The sequence below is a fragment of the Phacochoerus africanus genome, chromosome 4 (genome assembly GCF_016906955.1).
Source record: "Phacochoerus africanus isolate WHEZ1 chromosome 4, ROS_Pafr_v1, whole genome shotgun sequence".
In the NCBI taxonomy this organism is placed as follows: domain Eukaryota; kingdom Metazoa; phylum Chordata; class Mammalia; order Artiodactyla; family Suidae; genus Phacochoerus; species Phacochoerus africanus.
The window spans coordinates 82,993,381-83,020,624 of NC_062547.1; the positions used below are offsets into that span (position 1 = coordinate 82,993,381).

Consider the following 27,244-nt stretch of genomic DNA (forward strand, 5'->3'; position numbering starts at 1 on the left):
TGCTCTCGTGACACAGCATCGTCGGGATCTTTCAGGTTACACACAGTCACTAACGTCGCTTAACTGGAGGGTATGCATCACTCGGAGTCTTACCTCAGACTTATTCCAATAGATCTTGAGTGTTTAGTTGTTTAAGACTAAGTTGGTTTGAAGGTATGTCTTGATGCCTATGCGGTTCATGGGCCTTAGCGGTTTTTTAATGGAAGCAAATGTATTCTTTTACAGGATAAAAATACAATGTTTATCACAGGCCAGCTCTGTTCCAGGCACCATGTCATTGTGGTAGAAGTACAGGTGGACAAACTCAATACAAATGAGACAATTTCAACATAGACAAATAACTGAGATTTTTAACAATCCATGGCTGTTCAACTGAATACATACGAATGACTTCAGTTTGCCAGATACTATGCTAGTTGTTAAGAATTAAAAACTTCTGGGATCCCCTCAACTTGTAAGATGCTACAGTCAGGAAACAACTGGAAGGCACAGTGGCAAACACGAGCAGTGAAAACCAACAGACCTGGGCTCACCAAGAGCCCCCCGTCAAGGGGCAGTGTCATAGGCCAAGTTATTTAAGCAAAGGACCGGGGAGGCTTTGGCAAGGCTGAAATAATCACAGGGATCTAATAGATGGGTAAAAGCACCTCCGTGGAGTTTGAGAGCAACCATGGACTCAGATTTTCTGGGCACGGGAAGCCCAGAAAATTTCTGCCCTAGCTGCTGACCAGGGAGGAGCACCTCTAAGGACAAATGCGATGGAAGCTCCTTTTGATGCTCCAGGAGCCTGCCCTTCTTGGGTAGCAGCATCTCCTTAAAGGACACCTTGGGACTGATGATGCCTGTTTCCAAAGGATGCTATTCCCCTGGCCCTTGTTTTTCCTGGATGACATCACCGTATCTGAGTGAAAAGTGGGTGCACCTGTACCACAGTGGGTGGATCAACATTGTACCAGTGATGAGCAAGGCTGGCTCCAGTACCTGACCTTGCCCAAATCACTTGTCTTCTCCACATCTGTAAAATGAGCTGTATCGTGTAGATGCTTTTGATGATTCCATCCAGCTCTGATGTTCTATTACTTCTCTCACTCCAACAGTCTCTTTGATGGAATATATGACAGACTTTTTAAACGGAGGAACTAACATCATGTTTCTCTTTTCAGTTTCTCTCCACAGAGAGTCGCTGCTGCATCTGGCTGTGAGGTGGGGCCTCACCAAGCTTTCCCAGTTCCTCCTGTGTCTCCCTGGGGGAATCCAGGCCTTGGCTTTACCCAATGAGGAGGGGGCCACGCCACTAGACTTAGCTTTACGGGGCGGACACTCCAAGCTGGTTGAAGACCTCACAAAGTGAGTTAGGCTATTTGATAGATTCTTTTTCAACCTGTTTCTATAGTCTATCAAACCTTATGGAAAAATTAAAATATACAAACCACAAACCAACATAGGTTTAAATTTTACCATTAGTTACCATGTATAAAGTACAAATATGCATATTATACATAAACAGATACACAGATCTATTTGGTATTAACATTTCATGGGGTAGAGGGAGTAGGGAAAAATGTCCTAAAAAGCTCCATGCTGGGGGGCATAATAAGAAAAAAAAAAAGTTGAGAAACACTAGAATCTATTTATCTTGCAGGTTTTAGCTTAAATATAACTTTTTCAGAGTGGCCTTCTATGGTACAGTTTTTTACAATTATGGTTAATTTATAGCATTAATTGTGATTAAATTATTAATTTACAGTACAAATCATAATTTACAACTTTACATGTATCATCATCCTTACCCCGCTGAACGAGGTCGGGGATCGAACCTGCAACCTCATGGTTCCTAGTTGGATTCATTTCCGATGAGCCACGATGGGAATTCCTAGAAGTTATGTCTTAGTGGACTGTTTTTTTCTCCTTTGGTCCATGGAGCTCAATGTAACATTTATGGTTACATAGTACAGAAGTAAATGTTGAAGTCACAGCTTTCTGCTTATTTTTGTTCTCCCTTGGTCAAATGACCATCAGCTAAGAGAAGAGCCCTTCCCAGTGGAATTGCCCTTGACTTTGCTCTAACATGACCCCACTTTGCTGAAAAGGGCAAGGCAGGACCGTTTCCTCTGAGTTAGTCATTGTGGATCGTTCAGGGTTACATTGAGGTCCCTGGAGCTTCACTTCATCTTCGGCAGCTTTGTATCCTTCTGTTGTGTCCAAGACCAGAAAATGATATGTGTTTTAAAAGTTTATGACCTGATAAATCCATTCATGAATGGGATTAGAAACAGACTGTCATGGAGTTGCTGTCGTGGCTCAGTGGAAATGAACCCAACTAGTATCCACGAGGTCGCAGGTTTGATCCCTGGCCTTGCCCAGTGGGTTAAGGGTCTGCTGTTGCCGTGAGCTGTGGTGTGGGTTGTAGCCGCAGCTTAGACCCTGCATGGCTGTGGCTGTGGCGTAGGCCGGCAGCTGTAGTTCCCATTTGACCTCTAGTCTGTGAACTTCCATTTAAAAAAAAAAAAAAAAAAAGGAGACTGTCAGCTGAATTTTGATTATATGATGGAGCTTCCATTTTTAAAATTAATAACAGGTATCTTACCTCTCAGGCTAACTAAGCTCATTCTCTTCAGTGGCTTATTGTTGGCATGGGGACTTGTTTTCTGGAAGATTTTTGCCTCCTTGCCAGTAATTGTGTCCAGAGTTTGGGGAGATGCCCCAAATCTTAGAGGTTTGGTCTTAAGGGGTCTCTTTTTTGTCATTCCATGTGATGGAGATAATCTTTATTTGATTTGAAATATACCACATACACTTTTTTTTCTGGTCTTTTTGTCTTTTTAGGGCTGCACCCGAGGCATATGGAGGTTCCCCGGCTAGAGGTCTCATAGGAGCTGTATCCGCCAGTCTACACCACAACCACAGCGACGCCAGATCCGAGCTGTGTCTGTGACCTACACCACAGCTCACAGCAATGCCAGATCCTTGACCCGCTGAGTGAGGCCAGGGATTGAACCTGCAACCTCATGGTTTCTAGTCGGATTCATTTCCGCTGCACCATGATGGGAACTCCGAAGTATACTGTGTGTTTATAAAGAAAACATTAATTAACAAAATGAGGTAATGGAAGAAGAGAAAAGAGACATAGAGCTAGTTCTGTGAGCTGAGGAATCTGGAAGCATCTGTGGGGCTGTGACAACACGCTGAGGTGGGCTGTTTCCTGGGAGCACTAGCGTCTCCCTCCTGAGGCCTCTTCCCTGTTGCTCTGCATGACCTAGAAGCCATCCGGCATGTTAAGATGTTAACCATGAAGCCGACTTAGAGCTAATAAATGTACAGCTGTTCTTAGCCACAACAGAACAGAAAATAAGCTGATATTCAAGAATTTAGTTTGGGAATATTGTTCCTTTGTTTATGAGGGAATTCAAGAATACAAGGTGATCAGCTTTATGCATGTCTTAATTTGCATGGGAAAATGATTTACGGCGGTGGCCCAGTGTGTTATGAGTATCGCACTTGTTTATGATGCCCACACGTCACCATGCTCCTTGGAGACCATGTCTGTTTTCCACTGTAATCACCTAATAAACTGTCGGCTGCCAGCTAATTTGTTCTGCTACATGTGGCGCCATTAAAGCAAGAGGCTTCTTTCCTGATTAAAAGGAGAATGATAGACTGAGGTAAAGTACTGTGTTTAAAAGTCAGTACTATTGCTTTAATTATGTGAGTCTTTCAAGTAATACTATAGATGAATGGCTTTTCAATCGGCATCTTCTCTAGGTGGAAAAAGGAAGACGGCTTTCTCACTATCTTAGGTACCTGATGATCTTAGGTAGCTGTCATCAGTAGCTGGCTTTCATGGATCGTTATGCCAATTTGGTTTGTAATGTTAGGGGCAACGAAGGGTACTGGGAGTGTGGGTTTTGATTTGTGATGTTTCAGCTTCCAGGGCAGACGTTCCCCGGGCTTCTCCCGAGTACGGCTCAGCGAAGGTGCCTCCCTGCAGTATGTTCACTCGTCAGAAACACTGACCCTGACGCTGAACCACACAGCCGACCATTTGGTGGAGGCGGATATTAAACTCTTCAGGAAATACTTTTGGGATAGAGCCTTTCTCATCAAGGTTTGTCCTCTTTACTATGGTATAAGATATAATAACTCGTGCTCCTTGAGTGTGCAAACAACAAACTCGTTATTTTGCGGATAGTATTGGAAGGGGAGCACTTTCTTTTTCTCTAATGGGACTTTGGGGGACGTGGGATTGGAAACTGTTGCACAAGCAGAATGGAGGTTAGATATATTTTGGTGGTAGAAAAGAGTAATTTGTGTAATACTGTTTCCTTTGCTTTTCATGAGCCAGCATCACTGATGATGGATTTTAATAGTCTGATATTGTATATTTTCTACTAATGTATTGATTGCATTATAATTCTTACATAAAGCCATTGCCTTTTGGGTTATCTTACATGAATAATATTTTCTTCTGGGATTTCTTAGGGCCTAGATATAGTTAAGCATTTGTTTCATTATGCAGACTCTTCTTGAATGGGGCCTGGTCACTTGAAACCAGTTCTTTTTCAAAGAGGTTTTTTTTTTTTTTGTCTTTTTGCTATTTCGTGGGCCGCTCTCGCGGCATATGGAGGTTCCCAGGCTAGGGGTCCAATCGGAGCTGTAGCCACCAGCCTACACCAGAGCCACAGCAACGCAGGATCCGAGCCGCGTCTGCGACCTACACCACAGCTCACGGCAACGCCGGATCGTTCACCCACTGAGCAAGGGCAGGGATCGAACCCGCAACCTCATCATTCCTAGTCGGATTCGTTAACCACTGCGCCACGACGGGAACTCCTCAAAGAGATTTTTTTCACCTCCCATCATGTCCCAAACATCAGCTTTGAATGTTTTATCATTAGCATGCCCACTGCAGGGTTTAAAATGTTTCACCTTGGTTATTTTTATTTATTTATTTATTTGTAGAATCTGGAAGACTATAAAGCATATTTATATATTTTAATTATTATTAAGCAGAATGTTATTTTGAGTAAAAGGGCTTTAGTCAATCTAGGTGACAGTGCTCAGGGGTATAATGCATTTACTCACCAGATCCTCTGCCTACCAGCCCTCCCTCCCCCACTTTTTTTTGATGTTGTTGTTGTTTTCTTTTTAGGGCTGCACCCGTGGCATATGGAAGTTCCCAGGCTAGGGGTTGAATCAGAGCAGTAGCTGCTGGCCTATGCCACAGCCATGTGGGATCCAAGCTTCATCTGCGATCTACACCACAGCTCACGGCAACGCCAGGTCCCCGACCCACTGATTGAGGACAGGGATGGAACCCAAATCCTCATGGATATTAGTCAGATTCATTTTCACTGCCCCATAATGGGAACTCCAAGGTTTCTCAAGCACACCCATTAACAAGCACCAATTTCATGATGACTTTATCGGTTTTACAAAGTTAAAAGGCAGTTTGGAAAACTGATATTATTGTTTGTCAGTTTTGGCCTTTGTAAAATGTTTGCCTTATATAACTAAAGATTTAGCCATAAACATTATATATCAAAAATGATTGCTTATTCCACATAGGGTTTTATTGAACAATTAAAATGAAATGTGCTCTTCAGAGTATGAACTACCTCCTTTGCTGGGTTTAGGGAATTCAGTGTATAATTTTCTGGCATACAGTATTTCCTCATTTTGCCTGAGGGTACTTTTTGCTTTATGATACAGAAGCCCTGTCAGCCATCCCTGTGGCTTCTCACCCAGGCCCCAGGGGTGGATATTCCAGCCCGGCAGAGGCTTGGGCTGGCTGAGCAGCATTGCTCAGGATGCTCTCCCCTCCCCAAAGCTTCAGAGAGGCCTAGCAGCAACATGTGTCCTTAGAGGGCGCACTCAGACCACACTCTTGCAAAGGGCGGATCAGGCTCCTTGCAGAGCAAAAATTCTGAATATTTGTTTCATTATTAAAAAAAACCTCCAACTTCTTAGATTGGATTCGTGATTTCTCCAGACACGTTTGAGATGACTGTTACTGACGATTTAGGATGAGCAAACCTAGATGCTTTAATACTTTATTGTGGTGGACTTTCCGATGACAAAGACCAGGTGGAGATTACTTTCTAGTGTGCTGGAGATTTTCATTTTACAAAAAATACTTGATAAAAGAAGAGTTGGTTGCGGTGGACGGCCTTGTGTGCCAGCTGTTAGCACTCCTCTTCCCCCTTCCTATGCTGAGTGTGTGGCTGAGTAGTGAGTCGGGAGACCGGGGAGAGTCTAAGGCTGAGATTCTCTGAGACACTGGGATAGCATGAATTCTAATAAGAAATATATTTGGTCTCCATCCTGAATTCCTGGCTCATAGCTCCCCAAACCCTTGGGATTTTCTAAGAATGGAGCTTGATAAAGGTATCTTTTGTTATGCAAATGAGGTGATTTTGGAAATCGCCTAAGGATGGGGGCTGGTTACCCTTGAAGGCAAACCTGTGATCAGAGGGCTGGAACTTTCAGGCCCACCTCTCCACCTCCAAGAGGGAAAAGGGCTGGGGATGGAGTTTAATCACCCATGGCCAAAGATTTAATCTATCATGCACGTGCAATAAAGCCTCCAGAGAAACCCCAAAGGACTGGGTTTGGAGAACTTCCATTTGGTGAATGTGTGGAGGTGCTGGGGTGACTGATCTGCTGCGATGGGTGTGGCAGCTCCGAGCCTGGCAGCTCTGAGCCTTGCCCTCTGCATCTCTTCCATCTGGCGGTTCCTGAGTTATAGTCCAGTAATAAACCAGTAAGCTAGTAAGTGAAGTGTTTCTGAGTTTTGTGAGCTGTTCTAGGAAATTAATTGAACCGAAGGAATGGGTTGTAGGGACGTCTCATTTATAGCCTGTTGGTCACAAAGCCAGGTAAATGTAAGCAAGTGGGGATTGTTACACAGAGTGTCCAGAGCTAAAGCTTTACAATTGGGGGGTAACAGGAGTTCCCTTTGTGGCTCAGTGGTAACGAACCCGACTAGTATCCATGAGGATGCAGGTTCGATCCCTGGCCTCGATCAGTGGGTTAAGGAGTAGGCGTTGCCGAGAGCTGTGGTGTAGGTTGCAGACGAGGCTCAGATCTGGCGATGCTGTGGCTGTGGTGTAGGCCGGCAGCAACAGCTCCGATTAGACCCCTAGCCTAGGAACCTCCATATGCTGTGGGTGCGGCCCTAAAAAAAAAAAAAAGGAGAAGAAGAAGGAGAAAATAAAATAAAACAATTTGGAGTAACAAAAGTAAAGTTATATATAGTGATGAAGTGTTGGTGCCTTATTGACTCTTAAACGTCTAAAAAGTCTGTTTTTATATAATAGCTATAGACGTGACTTTACTCTGAGGGCTGACTCATTCTCTGTGAACCACAGCATATCATCCTCGGATGGCGGCAGCTTGAATCTCAGGGTTTGGGCATTGCCCAGTTATCTGCGGCCTTCTAAAACAACAGCAATAAAACCGGCCGCAGAAACATGAGTTGGCTTTACCATATACAGGAACTATTCCGGTGATCCCTTTCAGAAGCCGTGTTTGTTCCCAGTGGTAAGGGATTCATGATATCACCCTGTGTTACAGCTGACACTGGAGGATTGATAATTTGTAATAAACATTAAGTGTTAAAAAGAACAGGTTGCTGCTAAGTATCTAAACTGTAAGGATAGTTATTAGAAAATTAGATAGTTGGCAAAATATTACCTATATCTTTAAATCTTTTTTTTTTTTTTTTGGTTCTGTCCTCCTAACAAAGCCTTTTCTGTTAATTGGAATGCTGATTATTTAGTTTTAGAACTTTGCTAAAATTAATAAGGCAGCTGGGAAATTGAAGTGTTCTAAAGTTGCAACCCAAATTACTCATAAGAATAAAACTGAGGTTTTAATACACCCCACTGATGAAAGAGGTATTTCCTTATTTCAGGTTTCATTTTGTAATTAGACACCAGCATTGCCTGATGCCTTTTTCATATAGACTTGGCAATTGCCTTTAGCTTGGATCTGGGGGTTAAGGCTGACCCCAGGTAAGCATGTGGGGCCAGTGGTTGTCTTTGGCCTGGAGCCTGCATGGTCAGCTCTCTTTTAAGCCCAGATAGCCATGCTGCCATCGCCTCAGTACCTCCCCAGACATACCTGCTCTAGTCCATTCGTTGATTCCATGGTGGGCCCTAAAAGAGAGAGCTCTCTGTTCTGGGAATAAGGCTGGGGGCCATTCATAGCCACAGAGGGTAGGTGACTGGCTACCTCTTGTTCCCTGCCTCTTTGTGGTTTGGTCCCTTATGTGTATTTTCATGTTCTTCTTGCTCTGGCCTCAGGATGTTCTGAAATAGTCAGGAGCCAGGCACTTGATAAGCTGAACTTCATCACATGCCTGGGGTGGGGTAGATCCCAGGTCTGTGCTGTGTCAGTTGCCGGGCTGCCTACCCCACTTCGCCCCATGTTGGTGTGGGAGGATGTGCTGATTCAGGCTTCGGCAGCTTTGGACACATCAGCATGTAATTCTGTCTGCACGTTGTCACTGGCGGTGGGAATCCATTTGAGAAGAAAATACTGAGGCCTCTAAAGACAACTTCTCTCAAAGCCTCTCAACTCAGTCTTGGCTGGGGACAGCCTGCACCAGCATGTGCCAACGTGTCGCCCAAGGCTTATGCTCCTCCTGGGTCCTCGCTGTAAGAGTGGTCCCACCCCCATCTCCAGGTCCCCGATCCCTGTGGCTTAGGGTGTGGATGGGGTTAGTCGAGGTGGGCAGATGCGTAGAACAGCAGCCCTTCTTTCCAATTTCAAGATGTTCTGTTCTCTATCCCCTTTTTGGCTCACCTGCCATGTTCCTGAGCCTTACAGTGTTGTGACCTGGGGCAGCAGTGAGGACTAGCAGCAGGGGGAATTGGGGCCCCTGTCTCTGATTCCTCCCACCACCTCTCACGTCATCTGAGGTGTCATGTCACGTCCTCCCTGCAGCTTTACCCGCCCACACCTCCCCAGGCCATGCCTCTGGCCTGTTCCAGTTCTGAGATCTTTGTTTGCTTTTCATCTCTAGTTGCATCTCTGAAGCTTCAAATGGTTGTCAGTGATTTTTTTTTCTTCTTCTTCTTTTCTTAGGCTCTTGAAGAGCAAGAAGCCAGGTCCGAGGAAAAACTAGATATGCCCTCCAGCGCTGCAGAAAGCGAAGAAGGTATGCATGCTTCTTCCCCACCCTGGGCTTGTAGAGAGTGCGCAGGACTAACTAGTCAACTGCAGGTTGAAGTGTGCGCTGAGGGAGCCCGGGAGCTGGGGGACTCAGAGGTAAGATCGGGGTGCTGGGGTACAACAAGGCCCCTGGGCCCTCCAGCGGCATCAAAGGAAGGTACCGTGTGTTTCCACTTCTATTCAGTTAATATTTACTGGGTCCCCCCCACCTTCCCCATATTCTCAGCCCTCACCTGACACACAGTGTTCTCCAAGTTCAATCTGGTCCATCCTTTGTCCCTCACCTCTTCTCCAGCTTGTTCTACCTCTGGGGGCTCCTGCTCTGTGCTGGGCTAGGGGAGCATCTTTGTGGTCATGAGGTCCAGAAGTGCCACCGCTGGGGAGAGGTGAGGGGTGGGGGATGCTGGGTGCTCTTCAGGGTGCAGGGGCCCCTCCCCACCCAGGTTGTCCTGCACAGCAGTTCCTAGCCCTGACAGAGCTTCAGAGACTGAGGTACAAGTCTGCTCGAGGTGGGTGCCCTCAGCAAGAAGTGTATTTTCATAACACGTTTCATTACTCTGTTCTGCATCGTAACACACAACACCCAGCTCGGGTGCAGGAATGTCATACTTCCTTATTTTCCTTAACTGGGCAGTTCATCAGGGAAAGTGATCCTTACTTCAACTCAGGTCCTTTCCCCTTTGACGTATACAAGTAGGTCTGATCTGTTAGCAATTCCTAGTCATAAACACAAGTTTTGACTCTCTGGAGCCTCTTACCTCTCTTCTTCTTCCTCTTTTTTTTTGTGGGGGGGGAGTCTTTTTAGGGCCGTACCCAAGGCATATGGAGTCTTCCAGGCTAGGGGTCTAAATTGGAGCTACAGCTGCTGGCCTACGCCAGAGCCACAGCAATGCAGGATCCGAGCTGTGTCTGTGACCTACACCATAGCTCATGGCAACACCAGATCCTTAACCCACTGAGCAAGGCCAGGGATTGAACCTGCATCCTCATGGATGCTAGTCAGGTTCACTAACCACTGAGCTGCGACAGGAACTCCCCTCTTACCTCTGTTCTTGAATACTCTAGTATTAGTTGTACAGGATAGATTTTCTCTCTCTTTTTTTCCCCCCAAAACCCAGTAGTGGCTGGAATCTGACTCTGCATCACTAGGTCTTCTAGGGTAGTTAGGGCAAAGGTTTTTTTTTTTTTTTTTTGATAATTCTAAGTTTGTGTCTGTGTGCTATATTCTATAACCCTTTTTTTTAAACTTTTTGTTTTTTCCTACTGTACAGCAAGGTGACCCAGTTACACATACATGTATACATTTTTTTTTCTCACGTTATCATGCTCCATCGTAAGTGACTAGACATAGTTACTGCAAAGGTTTTAACACATGTAAATATTATGTTTCTTTTGCTTTATATTTTAGAGTATTTTTTATTTTTTGAAATTATATGTGAATTTAGGTTTATATTGATTTAGGGGTAGGGTTATACTGACTACTGACTTTCAGATCAGTGAAGGGGACAAGACAAAATATCAGTCAAAGTAAAGGGACGATATCTGATAGACGTGACACCCAGCATGCTAGTTGCTGGGATTAGGAAGAAAAAAACAGGACAAGATCCCTGTCCCCAAGTCACCCTTGTTGACACTGGAAGACTCGCAGTGAGTTGAAGAGCATGTGGCCCATGCACCTGCACACACCCCTGGGATAACCCAGCTGAGCTTCCTCCGTGAGCTGTGCCCCTTTGGGCCCCTGCGGAGCTGTCCTTGCTGCTCTCCCCTGTGGGTGGTGTGCTGGCTGCACTGGGGGAGCTGCAGCTTGCCCCTGCCTTTTTTTTTTTTTTTAATGATTTTTATTTTTTCCATTATAGCTGGTTTACAGTGTTCTGTCAATTTTATCCTATACAGCAAAGAGACCCGGTCACACATATGTGTATACATTCCTTTTTCTCACATTATCATGTTCCATCATAAGTGACTAGACATAGTTCCCAGTGCTGATCAGCAGAATCTCATTGCTTATCCATTCCAAAGGCAACAGTTTGCATCTTTTAACCCCAAATTCCCAGTCCATCCCACTTCCTCCCCCTCCCCCCTTGGCGGAACAGACCACAAGTCTGTTCTCCGAGTCCATGAGTTTCTTTCCTGTGGAAAGTTTCATTTGTGCCGTATATTAGATCCCAGATATATGTGATATCATATGGTATTTGTCTTTCTCTTTCTGACTTACTTTCTAAAAGGTGGTGGGGAACTTCACACTTTCTCCTGAAGACCTAGGAGAGAAAACGCCAGTCTCATATCAGGAGCACTGGCTTCTCCTGAGCATTCGGCTTGGTTTTCTGCTCTGACTGTGACCGATCAGGCTTCTTGCTTACTTGTTGGCTGATAAACTGAGCTTACTTGAGGGCTAAATTACTGGCCTGCCAATTGCAAATTGGTAGGGTACAGCTGGCTGCATTTTTTTGTATTATCTTTATTTCTTGAGCCTTCCCTCTTTTCCTTTTTAAAAAATCGACTCCTGCCTTTTTCTTTCTCATCTTGTATATTTTTTCCTCTTGTTATCCACCTTCAAACTAACTTAGGACAAAGCAAGGTCTAAATAAGTGCTTAAATTCTCAGTTCTTGCCATTACAGGGCTGACAGTTTGAGACTGGTGCAAATAAACTATAGGAGATGTCTGCTGATGACACTGTGAGAGGTCTTTGACATGTGCCGTGGGGTAGTCAGGGAAAGCTTCTGGTGGAGGTGACGTAGGAGCTGTGATCTAATGGAGGGAAGGGACTTCTAGACAATGGGAATATATGCAATACAGAGTCCTCAACCTGATGATGCACCGGGGGAAATGCAGGTCATTTTTGCAGTCCTGGAGCATAGGGGTGTGTGTGTATGATGCCAGGAAAGTAGGTTTGAGAGGGAGGCAGATGGGCAGGGCTTGTACACGAGGCAGGGACCTGGAACTCTGCCCTGATAGCTCTGGGAGCTGTTTGCAGCAAGTTAGATCATGGTGTCATTTTAGAAAGTTCACTCTGTGAGAGTGTGGAGAATGAGCCTGAGCGGGTAGGGGGCTGATGAGAATGATGCAGGAGAGGGTCTGCACCAGGGAAGGGTAATGAGATTGGAGAGAGACGGACAGATGGGGACTCTTCTGAAAGGGCAGGCTGTCCGGTGGAGGTCATTGGTGAGGGAGGAGGGTGATTCTTCCATTCCTGTTGTGCCCCTGGGTGGGACAGGCTTTACGGGAAGGAGGGTCATGACAAAACGTGTCCTCCGTTTTAGGTAGGTGGAGTTTGGTGGGCCCAGGGAACAGCCAAGTTAATATACCCGGCTGCCCGCTGGACTCAGGTCACTCCACAATAAGCCAAAGATTTGGGCAGAAACTCGAGTTCTCTAACCCCAGATAATTAATGTGGGTATTTTATAGACCTGTGGACAATGCTTTTAGTAATATACGCTTGGAGGACATATTTAGAAACTGGATGCATCTTCCAGCAGAGGGCAGTATTCACATAAAGTGAAAACCGTCAATTAGTTTCTGTGCATTCATAAGCCCGGAGGTGACTCAGCTAGAAGAACAAAACATTTTGAGTGTAAGAGCTTGGTTATTTTGAAAATTTTTTTCCCTATAACCCCCTAAAGCAAACTTTGCCTTTGAGATCACATAGGAGAGGCTTAGTAGATTAGGTTCCTCTGTTCTTCCTGGGGCAGTGGGTAGAGGGGGAAATTTTAAGTGTGTACCTGTAGTTACCATTGATGAAAAGGCTGTGATAACTTTGGCCCAGAAATTTACTTTGCCTCTGTTAGTGTGATAGATGGTTTTGTTATTGCCTCTGAAACAAGTAGGTTTACGTCATTTCACAATTGTAATTATCCTCCCCGAATGGTGGGATGTTATTCCAAATGAATTAAACGGCCAAAAGGTCACCTCATTGGCAATGTGCTCAGATGAATAAGCTAATTCTTAGCATGCAGTGATCTACCAACTGACTCCCCATTTTGTCCTTTGCCGCCTTTGTCCTTTTTTGGTCTTCTACTCCAGGATTTCCTAAAGAGCATCATTGTGTGCACGATGCTCTGAAAACTAAGAACTCTTTGTCCAAAGAAGTAGACAGTGCTGAAACCCCCAGGTTGGACGCTGTGAAAACACTGAATGTTTTGTAGGTTCTAGTAAGTCTTGTAGTCAAGGAACCTGCGTAGCCTTGGTTCTCTGATGTTCTCACAGTTCTCTGATGTGATCATGGGAGAAGCCCTTTTTCATGGTTCTCAGCATCTCATGAAAGTGGTCCTTGGAAACGGTGCTCTTCCTCATCTCAGCCCTGTCCTTTCTCAACCCCATTTCCTCCTTCTTCATGGTCACGTGGGCTCTCTCCATCTATTAGGTCACGAAACGCTCACACTGGGAAGAGAACTATGAAGGCATCTTTAAAACTACTCATGGTCCCCATCTTGAATATTGAGATCACCTGGGCCTCGCCACACCCCCCCTCGACACTGTACTTTTTTTTTGTCTTTTTTTTAGGGCCGCAGCCACAGCATATGGAGGTTCCCAGGCTAGGGGTCGAATCGGAGCTGCCGCTGCCAGCCTACACCACAGCCACAGCAACACCAGATCTGAGCCATGTCTGTGACCTATACCACAGCTCACAGCAATGATGGATCCTTAACCCACTGAGCAAGGCCAAGGATCAAACCCACATCCTCGTGGATACTAGTCGGGTTTGTTAACAGCTGAGTCACGGGAACTCCCCCCACTGTACTTTTTAATGTCGTTTGGGAGACTCTTGCTGCCTGGAGTCTGTGGGTCCATCAAACAAACAACCATTGCAATACCAGTGACTTCTCTATGAATCTGTTTTTTTTTTTCTCATTATTTTGTAGGTTTTTTTTTTTTTTTAATCCCTGTGTAATTTGCTGTCTCGACTTTGGTGTGACTAGTCCTTTACTCTGTTGGCTTCTCCCCATCAATTATCTTCCACATTCTAATTAATAAGGAAGTAGGGAGTTGGGATTGGAGCATGAGTTCCAGTCAAAAAGGAGAGAGGGCAAAATCACCTCCTTTAGGGCTAAGGGGCTTCCTCTTTGCCATCCCACGAGGAAGGCAGGAGGGGCCGTGGATCCAAAGGCAAATCTGGGTCTAGGCAGACGATGTGAGCCCTGCAGACCCATTTACATATCCAGTCAATGGATACTTGTTGAGCGTCCACTCTCTGCTGGGTACCGGTCTAAGCACTGGTGATGTAGCAGCAACGAAAAATGCAGAGAGGAAAAAGCCCTCACCTCATTAAATTACTTTAATTTCACTCAGGCTTTTGTGGAGGGCCAGACACTGCTCGGGGCGCTGAGGGTGCAGCCATGGGCTGAGCAAAGTTTGTGCTTGCTTCCACTGGTCATGGGGGGGGGTACATTTCAGGGAGTCAGCAATCAATTTTCCCCATTTTATACACGAGGCTGTGGCAGCACAGAGAGGTCATATAACTTGTGTGAGGTGACCCAGCTTGCTCAGGCAGTCAGAACTCAAGTGGATAAATTCTTTTTTTGTTTGTTTTTTTAGGGCTGCACCTGTGGCATATGGAGGTTCCCAGGCTAGGGGTCTAAGTCAGAGCTACAGCTGCCGGCCTACACCACAGCCGCAGCAATGAAGGATCTGAGTCCCATCAGTGACACAGCTCACGGCAACACCAGATCCTTAACCCACTGAGTGAAGCCAGGGATCGAACCTGCAACCTCATGGTTCCTAGTCGGATTCGTTTCTGCTGCGCCACAGTGGGAACTCCGAGGTGGATAAATCTTACCACCACACTGTAGACACCACCCCCTTCTGTAACAGGATGTTTACCTGTTTCATCTTTGGACCGCTGCTCTAGTGCTCTCTCCAGCTCTTGTGTGATGGAGAAAGGGCAAAGTTGAAATGAGCTCCCTTCCACATGACTGACCTGTCTCATAAAATCCTTGCGATGGGAGATTGTGACCCACAGGCACAGGCATGTCTCGATGAAACTCCAGCAACAAGCAGACTTGGTTAAAAACCTCAGCTCTGCCACGAACTGGCTTCACAACAGGATGCAGGTTCCTCAGCTGTAGTTTCTTTTGTGGAAAATGGTGGAGTGAGGGTCATTTAATACAGACTTTGAAATAAGGTTGAAATGCGAAAACACAGAAGAGGCCCCTTGACCAGTATCGGACGGTGGATGCTTAGCCAGTGCTGTCTCATGATGAGTGCAGGTTATAACTTGTTGTACATGGATTTAGCGGTGACCATGTGTGTGTTGAGACACCAGGACATAGTTCTTCGTGTTGCAGCAATCTGGTGAGCGGATTTTTTGCTTGTACATTCTTTAGAACGGGGGCGGAGGGGGGTGGGGGTGGCTCTCTGTGCCCCCAGTGAGTGAAATGGGAAGAGGGAGTTGTGTGAGGGGTCCTCTTTATTTGAATATCTCCTGTGAGATGCTGTTGGGAAAACCAAGTGGGCTTTTATCCATGCGCAATTTCCCTTCCAAGATTTTTCATTTTAAACATTCTAGGGCGTTCTCGTTGTGGTGCAGTGGAAATGAATCCGAGTAGTGTCCTTGAGGACTCAGGCTCAATCCCTGTCCTTGCTCAGTGGGTCGGGGATCTGGCATAGCCGTGAGCTGTGGTGTAAGTCACAGATGGGACTCGGATTCCTGCGTTGCTGTAGCTGTGGCAAAGGCCGGCAGCTACAGCTCTGATTGGACCCCTGGCCTGGGAACTTCTATATGCTGTGAGTGTGGATTTGAAAAGCAATAAAAATGACATAAAATAACATAACATAAAATAAAATCACTCTAGCTCAAGGTCTTTTAAGAACCATTAAATATGGTGCCAATGTCTTATCAAGTTGTGGATCCTTTCACCAGGATGGCAGGGACCTGGGGTATGGGGGAATTAGGACAGCAGTTAGGAATACCCCTGTTCTGTGGGAATGATGACTCAATAGAGGCACGGCTCTTACCTCATCCCTGTGGTGGAAGATGCATCCAAGGACTTGATCCGTGTTGTTCACCTACAAGTCAGTACTAGGGTATTTTCAAGACAATGACACATCGTACCCAGAGAATGTATTTCCCAGCCCGGGGAGAGTCATCTGTGTTTCTGATGGAGAAGCTCCGTCTTCTCTCTGTTTCTTTTGGAGACTGACTTTGCTGGTCCACTTTCTCCTCCTGCCCACAGAAGAGAATTAGTGTCCTCATTAAAGGGTCAAGGATAAAAAAAATAAGATATCAAGCTGATAGGATGCTCATTGTGTGTGTTATTTTAATAACATTAGTCTTTTCTCACACGTAAAGAAAAATTCTCCACCTTGCCTCTCCCAGTTTATCACAGAATCTTTGTTTGAGCTGGAAAGAACCTCAGATCCCTCAGGACTCAGCTAGATACAGGGAATTCTGCTCACATCAACTATGGGTACTTCGTTCCAATAGGGTCAGATTAGCAGGCTCGGGGAGGGAGGGAACTAGTGCTGACTAATCATATCTACTAAGGAGTTTCATGTAATTGGAATATGCTTAAGTTGAAGGTATGGTCAGGGAATTTTTTTTTTTTTTCCTGAATTGAAATGGCATCTAAGTGCAAAGGCTTAGGAACATAAAAGTATTTTCTGAGAAAATTGAGTCTTGTTTATATAGTTGAAAGATGGCTTTGCCTCATTTTATTTAAGCAGTTGAGTAAATTAGGAAAATTATGTCCTGACCTCCATTTGAAATATAATGATTTTAGAGCTTCTGCCTAGATGGTAGTTGCAACCAAATCTTTGGGCTGAGGGGTATTGTTTTGTTTTGTTTTTTTTCTCCCATGACTTAATTTTCTACTGTTGGAGATTTTATGGGCTTGGGGGTAGGGAGTGGTAGAGAGTGCACTTTGGAGATGTAAAAAATCGATATGGTAAAAACATTGTAAACAAAAAGTTACCATATGATTCAGTGATGATACTCCTAGATATGTACTCAAGAGAAATGAAAATGTACATCTCCTTAAACTTGCACACAAATATGCAAAGCAGCATTATTCACAACTGCCCCAAAGTGGAAACAGTCCAGACGTGCATCAACCGAGGACTGGATATACAAAATGTGTTTGACACATCCAGTGGAATATTACTTGGCAATAAAAAGGAGTTAAGTACCAACACATCACACCATGAACGGACCTTGAAAACATGCCACGTGAAAGGAGCCATGCAGAAAAGACCACGTATTGCATGATTCCATTTATGTGAAATCCAGAAAAGGCAAAGCTATTAAGAGAGAACATAGCTGAGTGGTTGCTGAGGGTTGGCTGGGAGTAGAGGCAGTTGGGGAGAAATGGGTAGCACATGCTAATGTGTATGGGGTTTCTTGTTGGGGCGATGAAACTTTTCTAGATTGGTTGTGGTGGAGTTGCTGTCATGGCTCAGTGGTTAACAAACCCGACTCTCCATGAGGACATGGGTTCAATCCCTGGCCCCACTCAGTGGGTTAAGGATCTGGCATTGCCACGAACTGTGGTGTAGGTCAGACGCAGCTCGGATCTCATGTTGCTGTGGCTGTGGTGTAGGCTGGCAGCTATAGCTCCGATTTGACCCCTAGCCTGGGAACCTCCATATGCTGCGTGTGTGGCCCTAAAAAGACAAAATAAAATAAAATAAAATAGGTTGTGGTGATGACTGCACAGCTCCGAATATATTGAAACTCATCAAACTGTACACTTGCAGTGGAGGAATAGTATGGCATTGAATGATACCTGAAAGCTATTGCAAAAATATGTATATAGTGAAAGTGTATATACTAAAAGAGTATATACTGGTGGTTTTATTGATATTATTAGCTCTTTTTGAATTTTCTTAGTTACTTTTGTGGCTCAAAAAAAAGTGTCATGACTAATTTAAATTTGAAAAGAAAATGATGTATTTCAAAAAAGGTGTCGAATTCTTTCTGGAAGAATACAGAACACAAAGACAGAAATTATGAAAGAACACATTTTGGAATTGCTTGGGGGCGGGAATTTCTTCTCTCACCTCAGCATCCTCTCCCTGACTCCTCATCTTGGGGCTCGGTAGGGGCCCGGTCGGTGGAGCCTGTTGAAATGGGTGGAGTGTGGGACTTGCAGATTAACATCGATGTCTCTATAGAAAAGTGCCTCATTGCTTCTCCCTGTCCATATTTATATAGGGAAGGCCCAATGATTGTGCTTATTAGTATTCGGCACGTCTAGGGAAAAAAAGGGAATAATTGAGCTACTGAAACAAAAGGTCAGAACGCCCTAATTGCCTCTGAATCAAGAGCGGTGGGTTGTTACTCACATTTGCTCCCTTTGCCATTTTCTTTCTCTCAGGGTTGTGCATTGGCCGTTCAGGGTAGGGGAAGATATTAAGGCGATTCATGGAAGTGACGTTGTTATCAGTGAAATTCCAGCGTGTAACTGGGAGGATAGATGGTTTGGGGCTTGCAGAGCTGGAGGGACAGGAGGAAGCCAGGAAGCAGCATTCATCTGTCTCACCAACTCCGCACTCCAGAAGTTGTGATGAAGTAGCGCCAGTGTTGCAAGCATTTGAATTAGTCATTTAGCTGAAGTGAACAATTTTCCCTTCCTTGTGCCTAATGATCCACTACAGCTCATCAGTTCTGGGGGCCATCAGCTCTACATGGAGGAGAGAAGTGTTTCTGTGGCATCTGTAGTATGCCTGGCACCCTGCTCGGCATTGGAGGCACAGTGCTAAGCTTAAATTGATTTGGATCCAGCCTTCCCAGAGCTTCGAGTCCATTGGGAGAAAAGGATTCATTCAAAAGCTATGAACCTCCCTGTGGGTCCCTTTGGGCATTTGTGAGGCAGACAGAGCCGGCTGAGAGCATGACCCGCATTTTCCTTTGTGCTTTTGACATTGCCCTGCAAATTCTAAGCCATTTGGGGACTAGGTTGTGGAGAGTTGAACCTGAGGGTAGGGATGAAGCAGCATTGTTGTCCGGCTGGCTCTGGTCGAAGCTCTTCTCTCCCGCTTCCGGAGGAGTCAGATGGCACAGCAAATGGTAACTGAGGAATACTGAGCATTCTGCATTTTCCATGAAAGCGTTTTCTTTGCTTAAGTCTAGAGTCTGTGGTCCCCATTCCTCAAAAGGAGACAGTATGATTGCACACAGAACAGAGAGCTATTGGGCTAATTTCTTTCTTAACAAGACACCGGCATTAATCTTACAGCTGCTCCACCCTGTTTTGAAAAGCCTGCTGGTGCAGTGTCCCGGGTGAATATGAATATTGGAGATTATTTCTTGTTCCATTAGAGTTTGGCAATAAAAAACATGTTTACAGTGTTAGGTACGTTTGAGTTCAGAGGGGGTGAGCCTTACTTCTGGGTGGACCTTCAAGGCAAGATTAATAGGCCTTTAAAAGAATAGCTTGGGGCTACTGATATCATTATCTGCTGAAGGTTGCTATAGCAACGAGTGGTTTGATTGCACTGTGCAGTGAGTGGTGCCGTGGGGGGAGTGTAAAAGGATCCTAGTAATTTAGCAGAAACTCTCCTGAGCGATTTAATTAAACTCTGCTCGAAGGAGTGCCAAACTCTTTAAAAGGTCTAAGATATAGTTCTGTGTCGTCCTAGCTTCATCAAAGATACATTATTATCCTGTCACAAATATTTATAATGATTTGGAGGTACAGCTTTTATAACTTTGAAAGGTGTTTTTTAAAGTGATGAAGTACAAATTTTGCAAAGATGTCTATTTTTACATAGTTGGTAGTATTCATTTGAATATAAAACAGAATTGCATTCGACTGTAAGGAGAGTGTCAGCTGGCAGTGTGTGAAGACTAGCCTTTTGCAAGGGGCAGGGAGCTAGGATCCAAACATGTCACCAGAGTAGACTGTGACCATACTCCCTGGTGAACACATCTTTTATTGTTGCAGGTGGATTACTGGATGGCAGAGCCTTCTTCACTAGCAATCTTGAGTAAAATCTGTACTAGTCTTCTAAATCAATGCTGTAGGTACAGAAACCTTTACCAATGCAGAATTATCATTTAAGAGCCTATGGTCTGAAATGACTTTAAAGGAATATCAAGTGATGGGCAATAAAAATGTATGTTACTCTCTTGCTGTCTCTGCAGACGTATCTGTTGAAACTTTGGTTCTAGTTACCCTCCTTTTTAAAACATGGTGGTGGTGGTGTTCCCTGGAGGCTTAGCAGGTTAAAGATTTGGCATTGTCACCCTGTGGCTCTGGTTACTGCTGTGGTACAGGCTTGATCCCTGGCCCAGGAATTCTGTATGCCATGGGCGTGCCAAAGCAACAACAGCAAACCCAGAGTGATGGTGGAGTTCCCTTGTGGCCCAGTGGTGAGGACTGGACACTTTTACAGCTGGGGCCTGGAGTTCCCTGGCGACCTAGTGGTTAGGACTGGGCTTTCACTGGTGGGGCCCGAGTTTAATCCCTGGTCTAGGGACTGAGATCCCCCGTCTAGCCAATGCAAGCTGTAGCCAGTCAATCAATAGAACACGGTGGTGTCATTCCCACTTACCCAGTTTTTAGGGGTTGGGTAAAATGCCTTTCAAAACAGATGCCATACATGCTCCAGTATGGCCAGCACCATTGCAGATGAGCCACATCAATTTTCTGCATCTCTGCGGTAGGATAAAAACTTTCTCCTGACCTTGAGTTTCGGACTTGGGTGCAGCGGGCTTTTGAAGGGCGAAATTGGCTGATGGCACGAGGTCTTGTTCTGCAGATGGTACTCTGCTGCCACCTGGAGGCCTTGTATGGGCTATGCATGTAAAGATAGGCAGGGACAGTGGCGAACACAAAGCCTCTCAGGCTGGCGACGACCTTGTCCTTATTCCCTGTTGAGGTCACACGAAGTTGAGGCTATCACTCTTTCATTTTTCATCATGGAATCTAATATGCATATTATTGTGGGGTGCAGATATCTTATTAACTTGATATAATGTAAGTTCAAAGTTCCTGTTGTGCAGATATTAAAAAACACATTCTAATTTTGGGTTCGTTGACTTCTCTGTTCTATCCTTGTCTTATTTTTATTCATCATGGAAAACCACCTAAATGAAAACCTTATACTTTTTTATGCAGAAACATGGATGCAAACTACCTGGTGGTATTGCCAGGTGGTAAGAAGAGCTTGAATAAATCTACTTGGAGGTTTGAGGCCTCAGGTGACTTAAACTAATGGGAGCAGAAAAGTGGGATAGGAATGCCGAGTTAATGCGCCTGCTGGGAAAATCGGGGGGCTCTCCAGAACTGGCATCCAGCAGGGCCATGGGGACAGGGAAGCTAAGGGGTCCAGAGGAGGGCCCGGACCCACAGTGCTGTATATAAATACAAATTCAAGGCCAAGATCTCCATCCAACTGCCCATGTTAGGCGTGCCCAGCACTTGTTTTCCTCAGGCCCAAACCAGCTTTTGGTGGTTGTTTCAACAGCAGTGGCTCTTGTTTACGGGCAACTGAGTTATTGGGGAAAAGAACCAATCAATCAAGATACAGAGAAAAATACCCTTAAGTGGACCTTCCTGTCCATCCCAGAACATGACAACCACCGCTGTTTCCAGGAAAGCCTTTATCCAGAGAGAACCCTCCACAGTGCCTGGGGCTGATTAGTGCAGAGCCTGGCGCTCTCGGAGGAGGTCCCAGCCCAAGGTCTGTGCGGATGCTCTCGACTTTAAACAATGGGCATGAAAGGTCAAACCTCACCTAGACTGAATCGTTCCCTTTTGAAACCTCTGAAAGCTGTGGTACTTGAGGCTAGAGACATGTGGCATTTCCTTAGGAGGGTAGGAGTCACGTCCTTACCATCTGCACTGTTTTGAAGAGGCTTCGTTCAGCGTGGAGCCTTCCTTCTGAATCAGGGGCCTTTGTTTATTTTGTGAACATTTTCTTCCTCAGGATTTCCTGTGAGAGCTTCTGGGCTTGTTTACATCTTGGGCCACACAAATAATCCCAGAGCGGGGGCTGTTAGCTTGTCATATACTCTGCTCTGCAGAGGGCTGAGTTTTAGGAGAAGCCTAAGCTAAAACCTAGCTCTGCAGAGTTGTCTCTGGGCAACTCACTTATATTCATCATCTAGTTTCTTTTGTTCCATTTTTCTTCTTTTTCCTTTTTTTTTTTTTTTAAATGGAAGTTCCTATCAGCAGATCCTGATGAGAATTTTTCCTTTTGCAGAGATTAAGAATTTGGTGTCCAGCAGATCATCGCCTGGAAAGGAGAGTGTAAAGGTACGGATTCCCTGACCATTTTCTCCCTTGTGCTTCTCACCAGCGTTGAGGTAGAAGTGAAGACCTAGTGGTAATAAACACGGGGGGGGGGGGGGGGCGGGGGGGGAAGCAAAAATCCCCGAGGGGTAGGCCTCAACTCACATTGAGAATAACCTGAAATTCAGTATCTTTTCTTGAATTTTCAGTCTCTGCTCTTGATGACCAAACCGAGCTGTCTTCCTGGGTTGTAGTTGATTGATTCATGATGAATCAATTATGCAAGATGATTATGTTTTCCAAAAAACATTGTACTTGAAGATGCTATCTATAGATGTTTGCCAGTTATGCGACTGCAAGAATGAACCTGGGAGGTAGTCTCTCTATAAAATAACCTTTGGATAGGTTTTAGGCCTGCTTCAGCGGGGAACAGATCCTTCTTGTATTTCCAGCTCTTAATATTAAGTCCAAGACGAGTTTTTCTATTTACGTACATGCAACACATCTTGACTGATGTTTTCTGAGGTTTTTTCATTTATAAAAATAAATGTGAGTGTATCAAGTTAGGATCTTGTAAAAAAAAAAAAAAACCCAAAAAACCCACCTGATTTTGTCTTTTCCAGTGTGTGGAAAGCCCACTGGTTCAACTGAATGAAGGTGAAGGCCAGGACGGTCTAGATTTGGGTAAGTTTCAAAATACTGCGTCCCCCCTGCACTCCTAGAAGGGGTCTCACAGACCCAGGTATACAAAAGACAAGAAGGAATTCTATTTGGAAATAAAATCTCCCTTCCTGGGAGCCTTGGCTATTTCTGGAAGCCCACACAGATGAATTTTCTTTGCAGCATCAATTATAATACTATGACTTCAGGGGTTGTGTCTCCATTTACAATTGAAAACCAAACCAAAACAAATAAAAACAAGGAAAGCCATCCAGGCTGTTCCTGGGCAGTTTTCCTCTGAGCCAGATGCTGACTTGAGGCTTGTCACGTGTTGCCTTGCTTTTCCATGAAGTGGGCACTGCCAGCTTCCGTTTGAGGTGATGGGACTGAGGCCCCTAGAAGAGAGTAAATGGTAGAATTGAGACTCATAACTTCACCTCACCTGGCTTCAAAATCCCCAAGAATTTGATACCTAGGGGGGCCCACTTGGAACCTGTGTGATCTTCCCCCGGACTCAGGAAGAGAACAGATGCTCATCTGGGTGCATGGATCTGATGGGGGGATCCTTGCAAAGGAGCAGGAGCTCCCCTGGCAAGGGGAAGGTTTATCCTCCCATGGACCTGAGAATTCTTATCAGCTCACAACCATCCAAACGCACCCCCCACCACCCCCCTCCCCGAGGCACACCTCCCCCTGGCATTTTCTCATTCTTCAGGGCTAATCAGAGCTTCAGATTTACCTTTGAGTTCCAGCCTGATGAAGCTTGGGGGGGGGTTGAGGACATACAGAGGCAGGGCCTTTAACAGATGCCTCATCTGGGCACCTGGATCGTCTGGGAAGACCTCTGGGGCTGCTACGTGGGAAGCAGATAATCAGGACATTGTCCAGTCAGTTTCTTCAGGGAGGCAACTCGTGTACCCGGAGACCTGGTGAGTGCACAGGCAGAGCCATCCTAGGAGGTACACAGGTGGGGTGACCTGGCGAGTGCACGGGCAGAGTTGTCCTAGGAGATGCAGGGGTGGGGTGGCAGCGGCCAAGTGCTCTGGCAGATGTAAAATCGGGGAAGACCAGCCCAAGGCCCGGGACAAGTTTAATAGCAAAGGTAGGGGAGGGCCTGTGGAGCTGAGTGGTGCGGGGTGGGGGGTGGGGTGCTTCCTGGGGGTGCTGGCACGCCTGGCAGGCACACGGCAGAGCAGTTCCAGCAGCCCTTGGGAAATCATAAACATAAAGCAGGGTGAGGCAGAAGCCCCTCAGTGTTGGTTGGCTGGGCTGCTCCTAGTTTCGTCCCCAGCCAGAGGACGTTTCTAGATCCCCTCGCATGAGGTGCTACTGAACTTGGAACAGAACCTGCACCGTAGGAGGCATTAGGCCCACGTTTACTATTTCTGCCTGTGTAAGGTGAGAGTAATAATTGGCTTCCAGAAGAGGGGAGGAGGAAGGAGAAATGAAGCAGACGTGTCCATGGAGATGGCTGTCGTGGGCCCCCGATGCCCGGGGCAGCGCTGCTGCTCACACACACGGGATGTCTCGTCCACAGCTTGCATCCTGCTCCCAGGAATGTTCACTTTGAAGAATGTTTACCGTGACAAGTTGCTACACTGCGGGAGCAGTGCTGGCTGGCAAAAGTGTGAAATAGCAGGATGATTTTAATTGGGGGCTTTAAAAACCCACTCCTGGGAGTTCCTGTCGTGGCTCAGTGGAAACGAATCTGACTAGCATCCATGAGGACGCAGGTGTGATCCCTGGCCTTGCTCAGTGGGTTAAGGATCTGGCGTTGCCATGAGCTGTGGTGTAGGTCACAGTGGCTCAGAACCTTGCTGTGGCTGTGGCGTAGGCTGGCAGCTACAGCTCTGATTTAGACCCCTAGCCTGGGAACCTCCCTATGCCGCAGGTAGGGCCCTAAAAGAAAAAACAAAACAAAACAAAACAAAACAAAAAACCCCAAAACCCACAAACCCCAAAAAACTCCACTCCTTTCTCAAATGGTGTCCTTGCTGGGTACCAAGGCACCTGTCAAGGAAATGGTCAGGGCCTGACCACGTCGGAGGGTTTGTCAGTAACATCGTTGTGCGTGAGCAGGATTTCGACTGAGCGAGAGGAGGATGTATGACGCTAATCCAGTGATTTCTGGGAAGGTCCAGAAGCGATTGTCCCTTGCACTGACATTTGCTTTTCTGTTCCTGTAAACTTTTTGGATTTAAAAAAGCCACTTGATTTCATGCAAAGAAAACAATAGATTTTTACAAGAACCTTCTGAGACAAAGAAGAGGGCAGCGAAGTGAGCCATAGTCGGGCCATAAGCCGGTGTCTGGAGCTGGAAACGACTTTTCCCCGTGGCCGCTTCCAGACTGTGTTGTTACTTGATAACGGGTTTATATTCTGCTTAGTTTCTAAGGAAGTGCTGATAACTGTGGTTGAGATAGATGTCTTCGCCGACCTGAGTGATTCCGAAAGACACGACTCAAGTTTAGTGTGATGTCATACACAACATCAGTGCTGTCCCAGCGGACCTTTCTGTGCTGTTGGCGTGTCTGGCATCTGCACTCTTCAGATAGAGCCAGCATGTGTCCACTGACAATGTGACGAATGACCAGCGTGATTGAGGAGGTGACTTGGAATTTTATGTGTTGCTCTGCACAGGGAAGAACCAAAGTAAGGCTCCTTTGTGTTTTGTTGGTCCATCAGAGCATCAAGAATCACACTCGCTGTTAGTTCAGACACTGAAAATGACTACTGGTTGGAGAGGTAATGTGTGCGGTGGGTAAGAGCGGGTAACCTCATCCAAGCCGGTGCCCCCAAACCACCTCAGCAGTGCGTAGTGATAGTGATAGTGAGGCTCTATTTACAGTGGGTCCAGGAACGACGACCCCGCTCAGTGTGGATGCTGTAAGGGCTTGGCGCTTTGTTCGAAGGGGACAGTATGAGCTGAGGGCTGGGGTCTGACTCCATTGCTACCATAGTGGAGCGTCAGCCTGCCCAGCGTGTAGTTCCTTCGCATTCTGGGCAAGGGGGATGCAGGGAGAGATCAGAGCATTTGGATGAAAGGGAAGAGAAAGTGGATGAGGGGGTCAGTACAGAAATTAAAAGGAAACTTAAGGGTCCATTTGGCTCAAGAATACGGAACTGAATATGATTAAGAAATAGAAGTTTGGAGTTCCTGTTGTGGCTCAGCAGAAACAATCTAACTAGTATCCATGAGGATATGGGTTCGATCCCTGGCCTCGCTCAGTGGGTTAAGGATCTGGCGTTGCTGGGAGCTGTGGGTCGCAGATGTGGCTCAGATCTGGCATTGCTGTGGCTGTGGCGTAGGCTGGCAACTGCAGGTCCGATTTGACCCCTAGCTTGGGAACTTCCATATGCTGCAGGTGCAGTCTTAAAAGGAAAAAAAAAAAAAAGAAAGAAAGAAAGAAAAAGAAATAGAAGCCCAAAAGCAGGCAGCAGCAAATGCTGTGCCAAGCAGAAGGAATGGGAACAGCTAGCAGGAAGCATGGACCACCTATGGGAGGTGCCATGGGGAGGGGACTCTGGGGCTGCCCTGTTGACGTCCCAGCTGCAAATGAAGATGCACAAACCAATCCGGAGCTGGCAGAGCTGGCTTGATTAGATGTGATGCAAACTGCTTTTGAAAGGTGGAATCTGAAAGAAGAAAGCCATGGGCCTGGCTAGAAATGAAGGTTTTCAGTCACATGTTCAGTTCATGCCTGAGAACTGTGAAATGCAAACTGTTGCATTTGGAGTGGATAAGCAATGAGGTCCTGCTCTACAGCACAGGGAACTGTATCTGATCCCTTGTGGTGGAACGTGATGGAAGTTACTATGAGACAAAGAATATGTATAACTGGGTCACTTCGCTGACCATCGTAAATCAACTGTAATTAAAAAAAAAAAAAAAGTGCCAGCATTTCAGGTGGATTACAGAAGCCCAGACGGTCATAAGAATATCTCTCAGCAAGAGATATTCCAGGGTGAGTGACGTTGTATGGGCCAGCCCAGTTTTAATGACACTCACACAGAGGCTGATTTTCCTGCAGTAATTTATCAGTCTGCACTGGACCGAAGATACTTTGAACTTGACTGGGCTAAAGCTGTATGTTGTGTGACTCTTTGGCTAGAAGACTGGAAAGACTGCTAAAACTGATATATTACAAGAAGAACTCCCTGAGCGTGTTTTCACTTTCCACGTGGGCAGTGGACACAGGGAGGTAGGGATTCTGGAGGAGTGGTGATGGAATGGGCTGGC

At 45.8% G+C, this 27,244-nt stretch overlaps 1 protein-coding gene across 2 annotated transcripts in view; it reads left to right on the forward strand.

Moving 5' to 3' along the window:
* Window positions 1-27,244, forward strand: part of ARHGEF28 (Rho guanine nucleotide exchange factor 28) — a 340,195-nt gene that overhangs the window by 159,461 nt on the left and 153,490 nt on the right. For both annotated transcript variants that reach the window (XM_047778093.1, XM_047778094.1), the window contains exons 5-9: window positions 1,164-1,347; window positions 3,925-4,105; window positions 9,088-9,160; window positions 22,316-22,368; window positions 22,968-23,028. In XM_047778093.1, coding sequence (XP_047634049.1) covers window positions 1,164-1,347; window positions 3,925-4,105; window positions 9,088-9,160; window positions 22,316-22,368; window positions 22,968-23,028 — 552 coding nt within the window. The remainder of the gene's footprint in view (window positions 1-1,163; window positions 1,348-3,924; window positions 4,106-9,087; window positions 9,161-22,315; window positions 22,369-22,967; window positions 23,029-27,244) is intronic.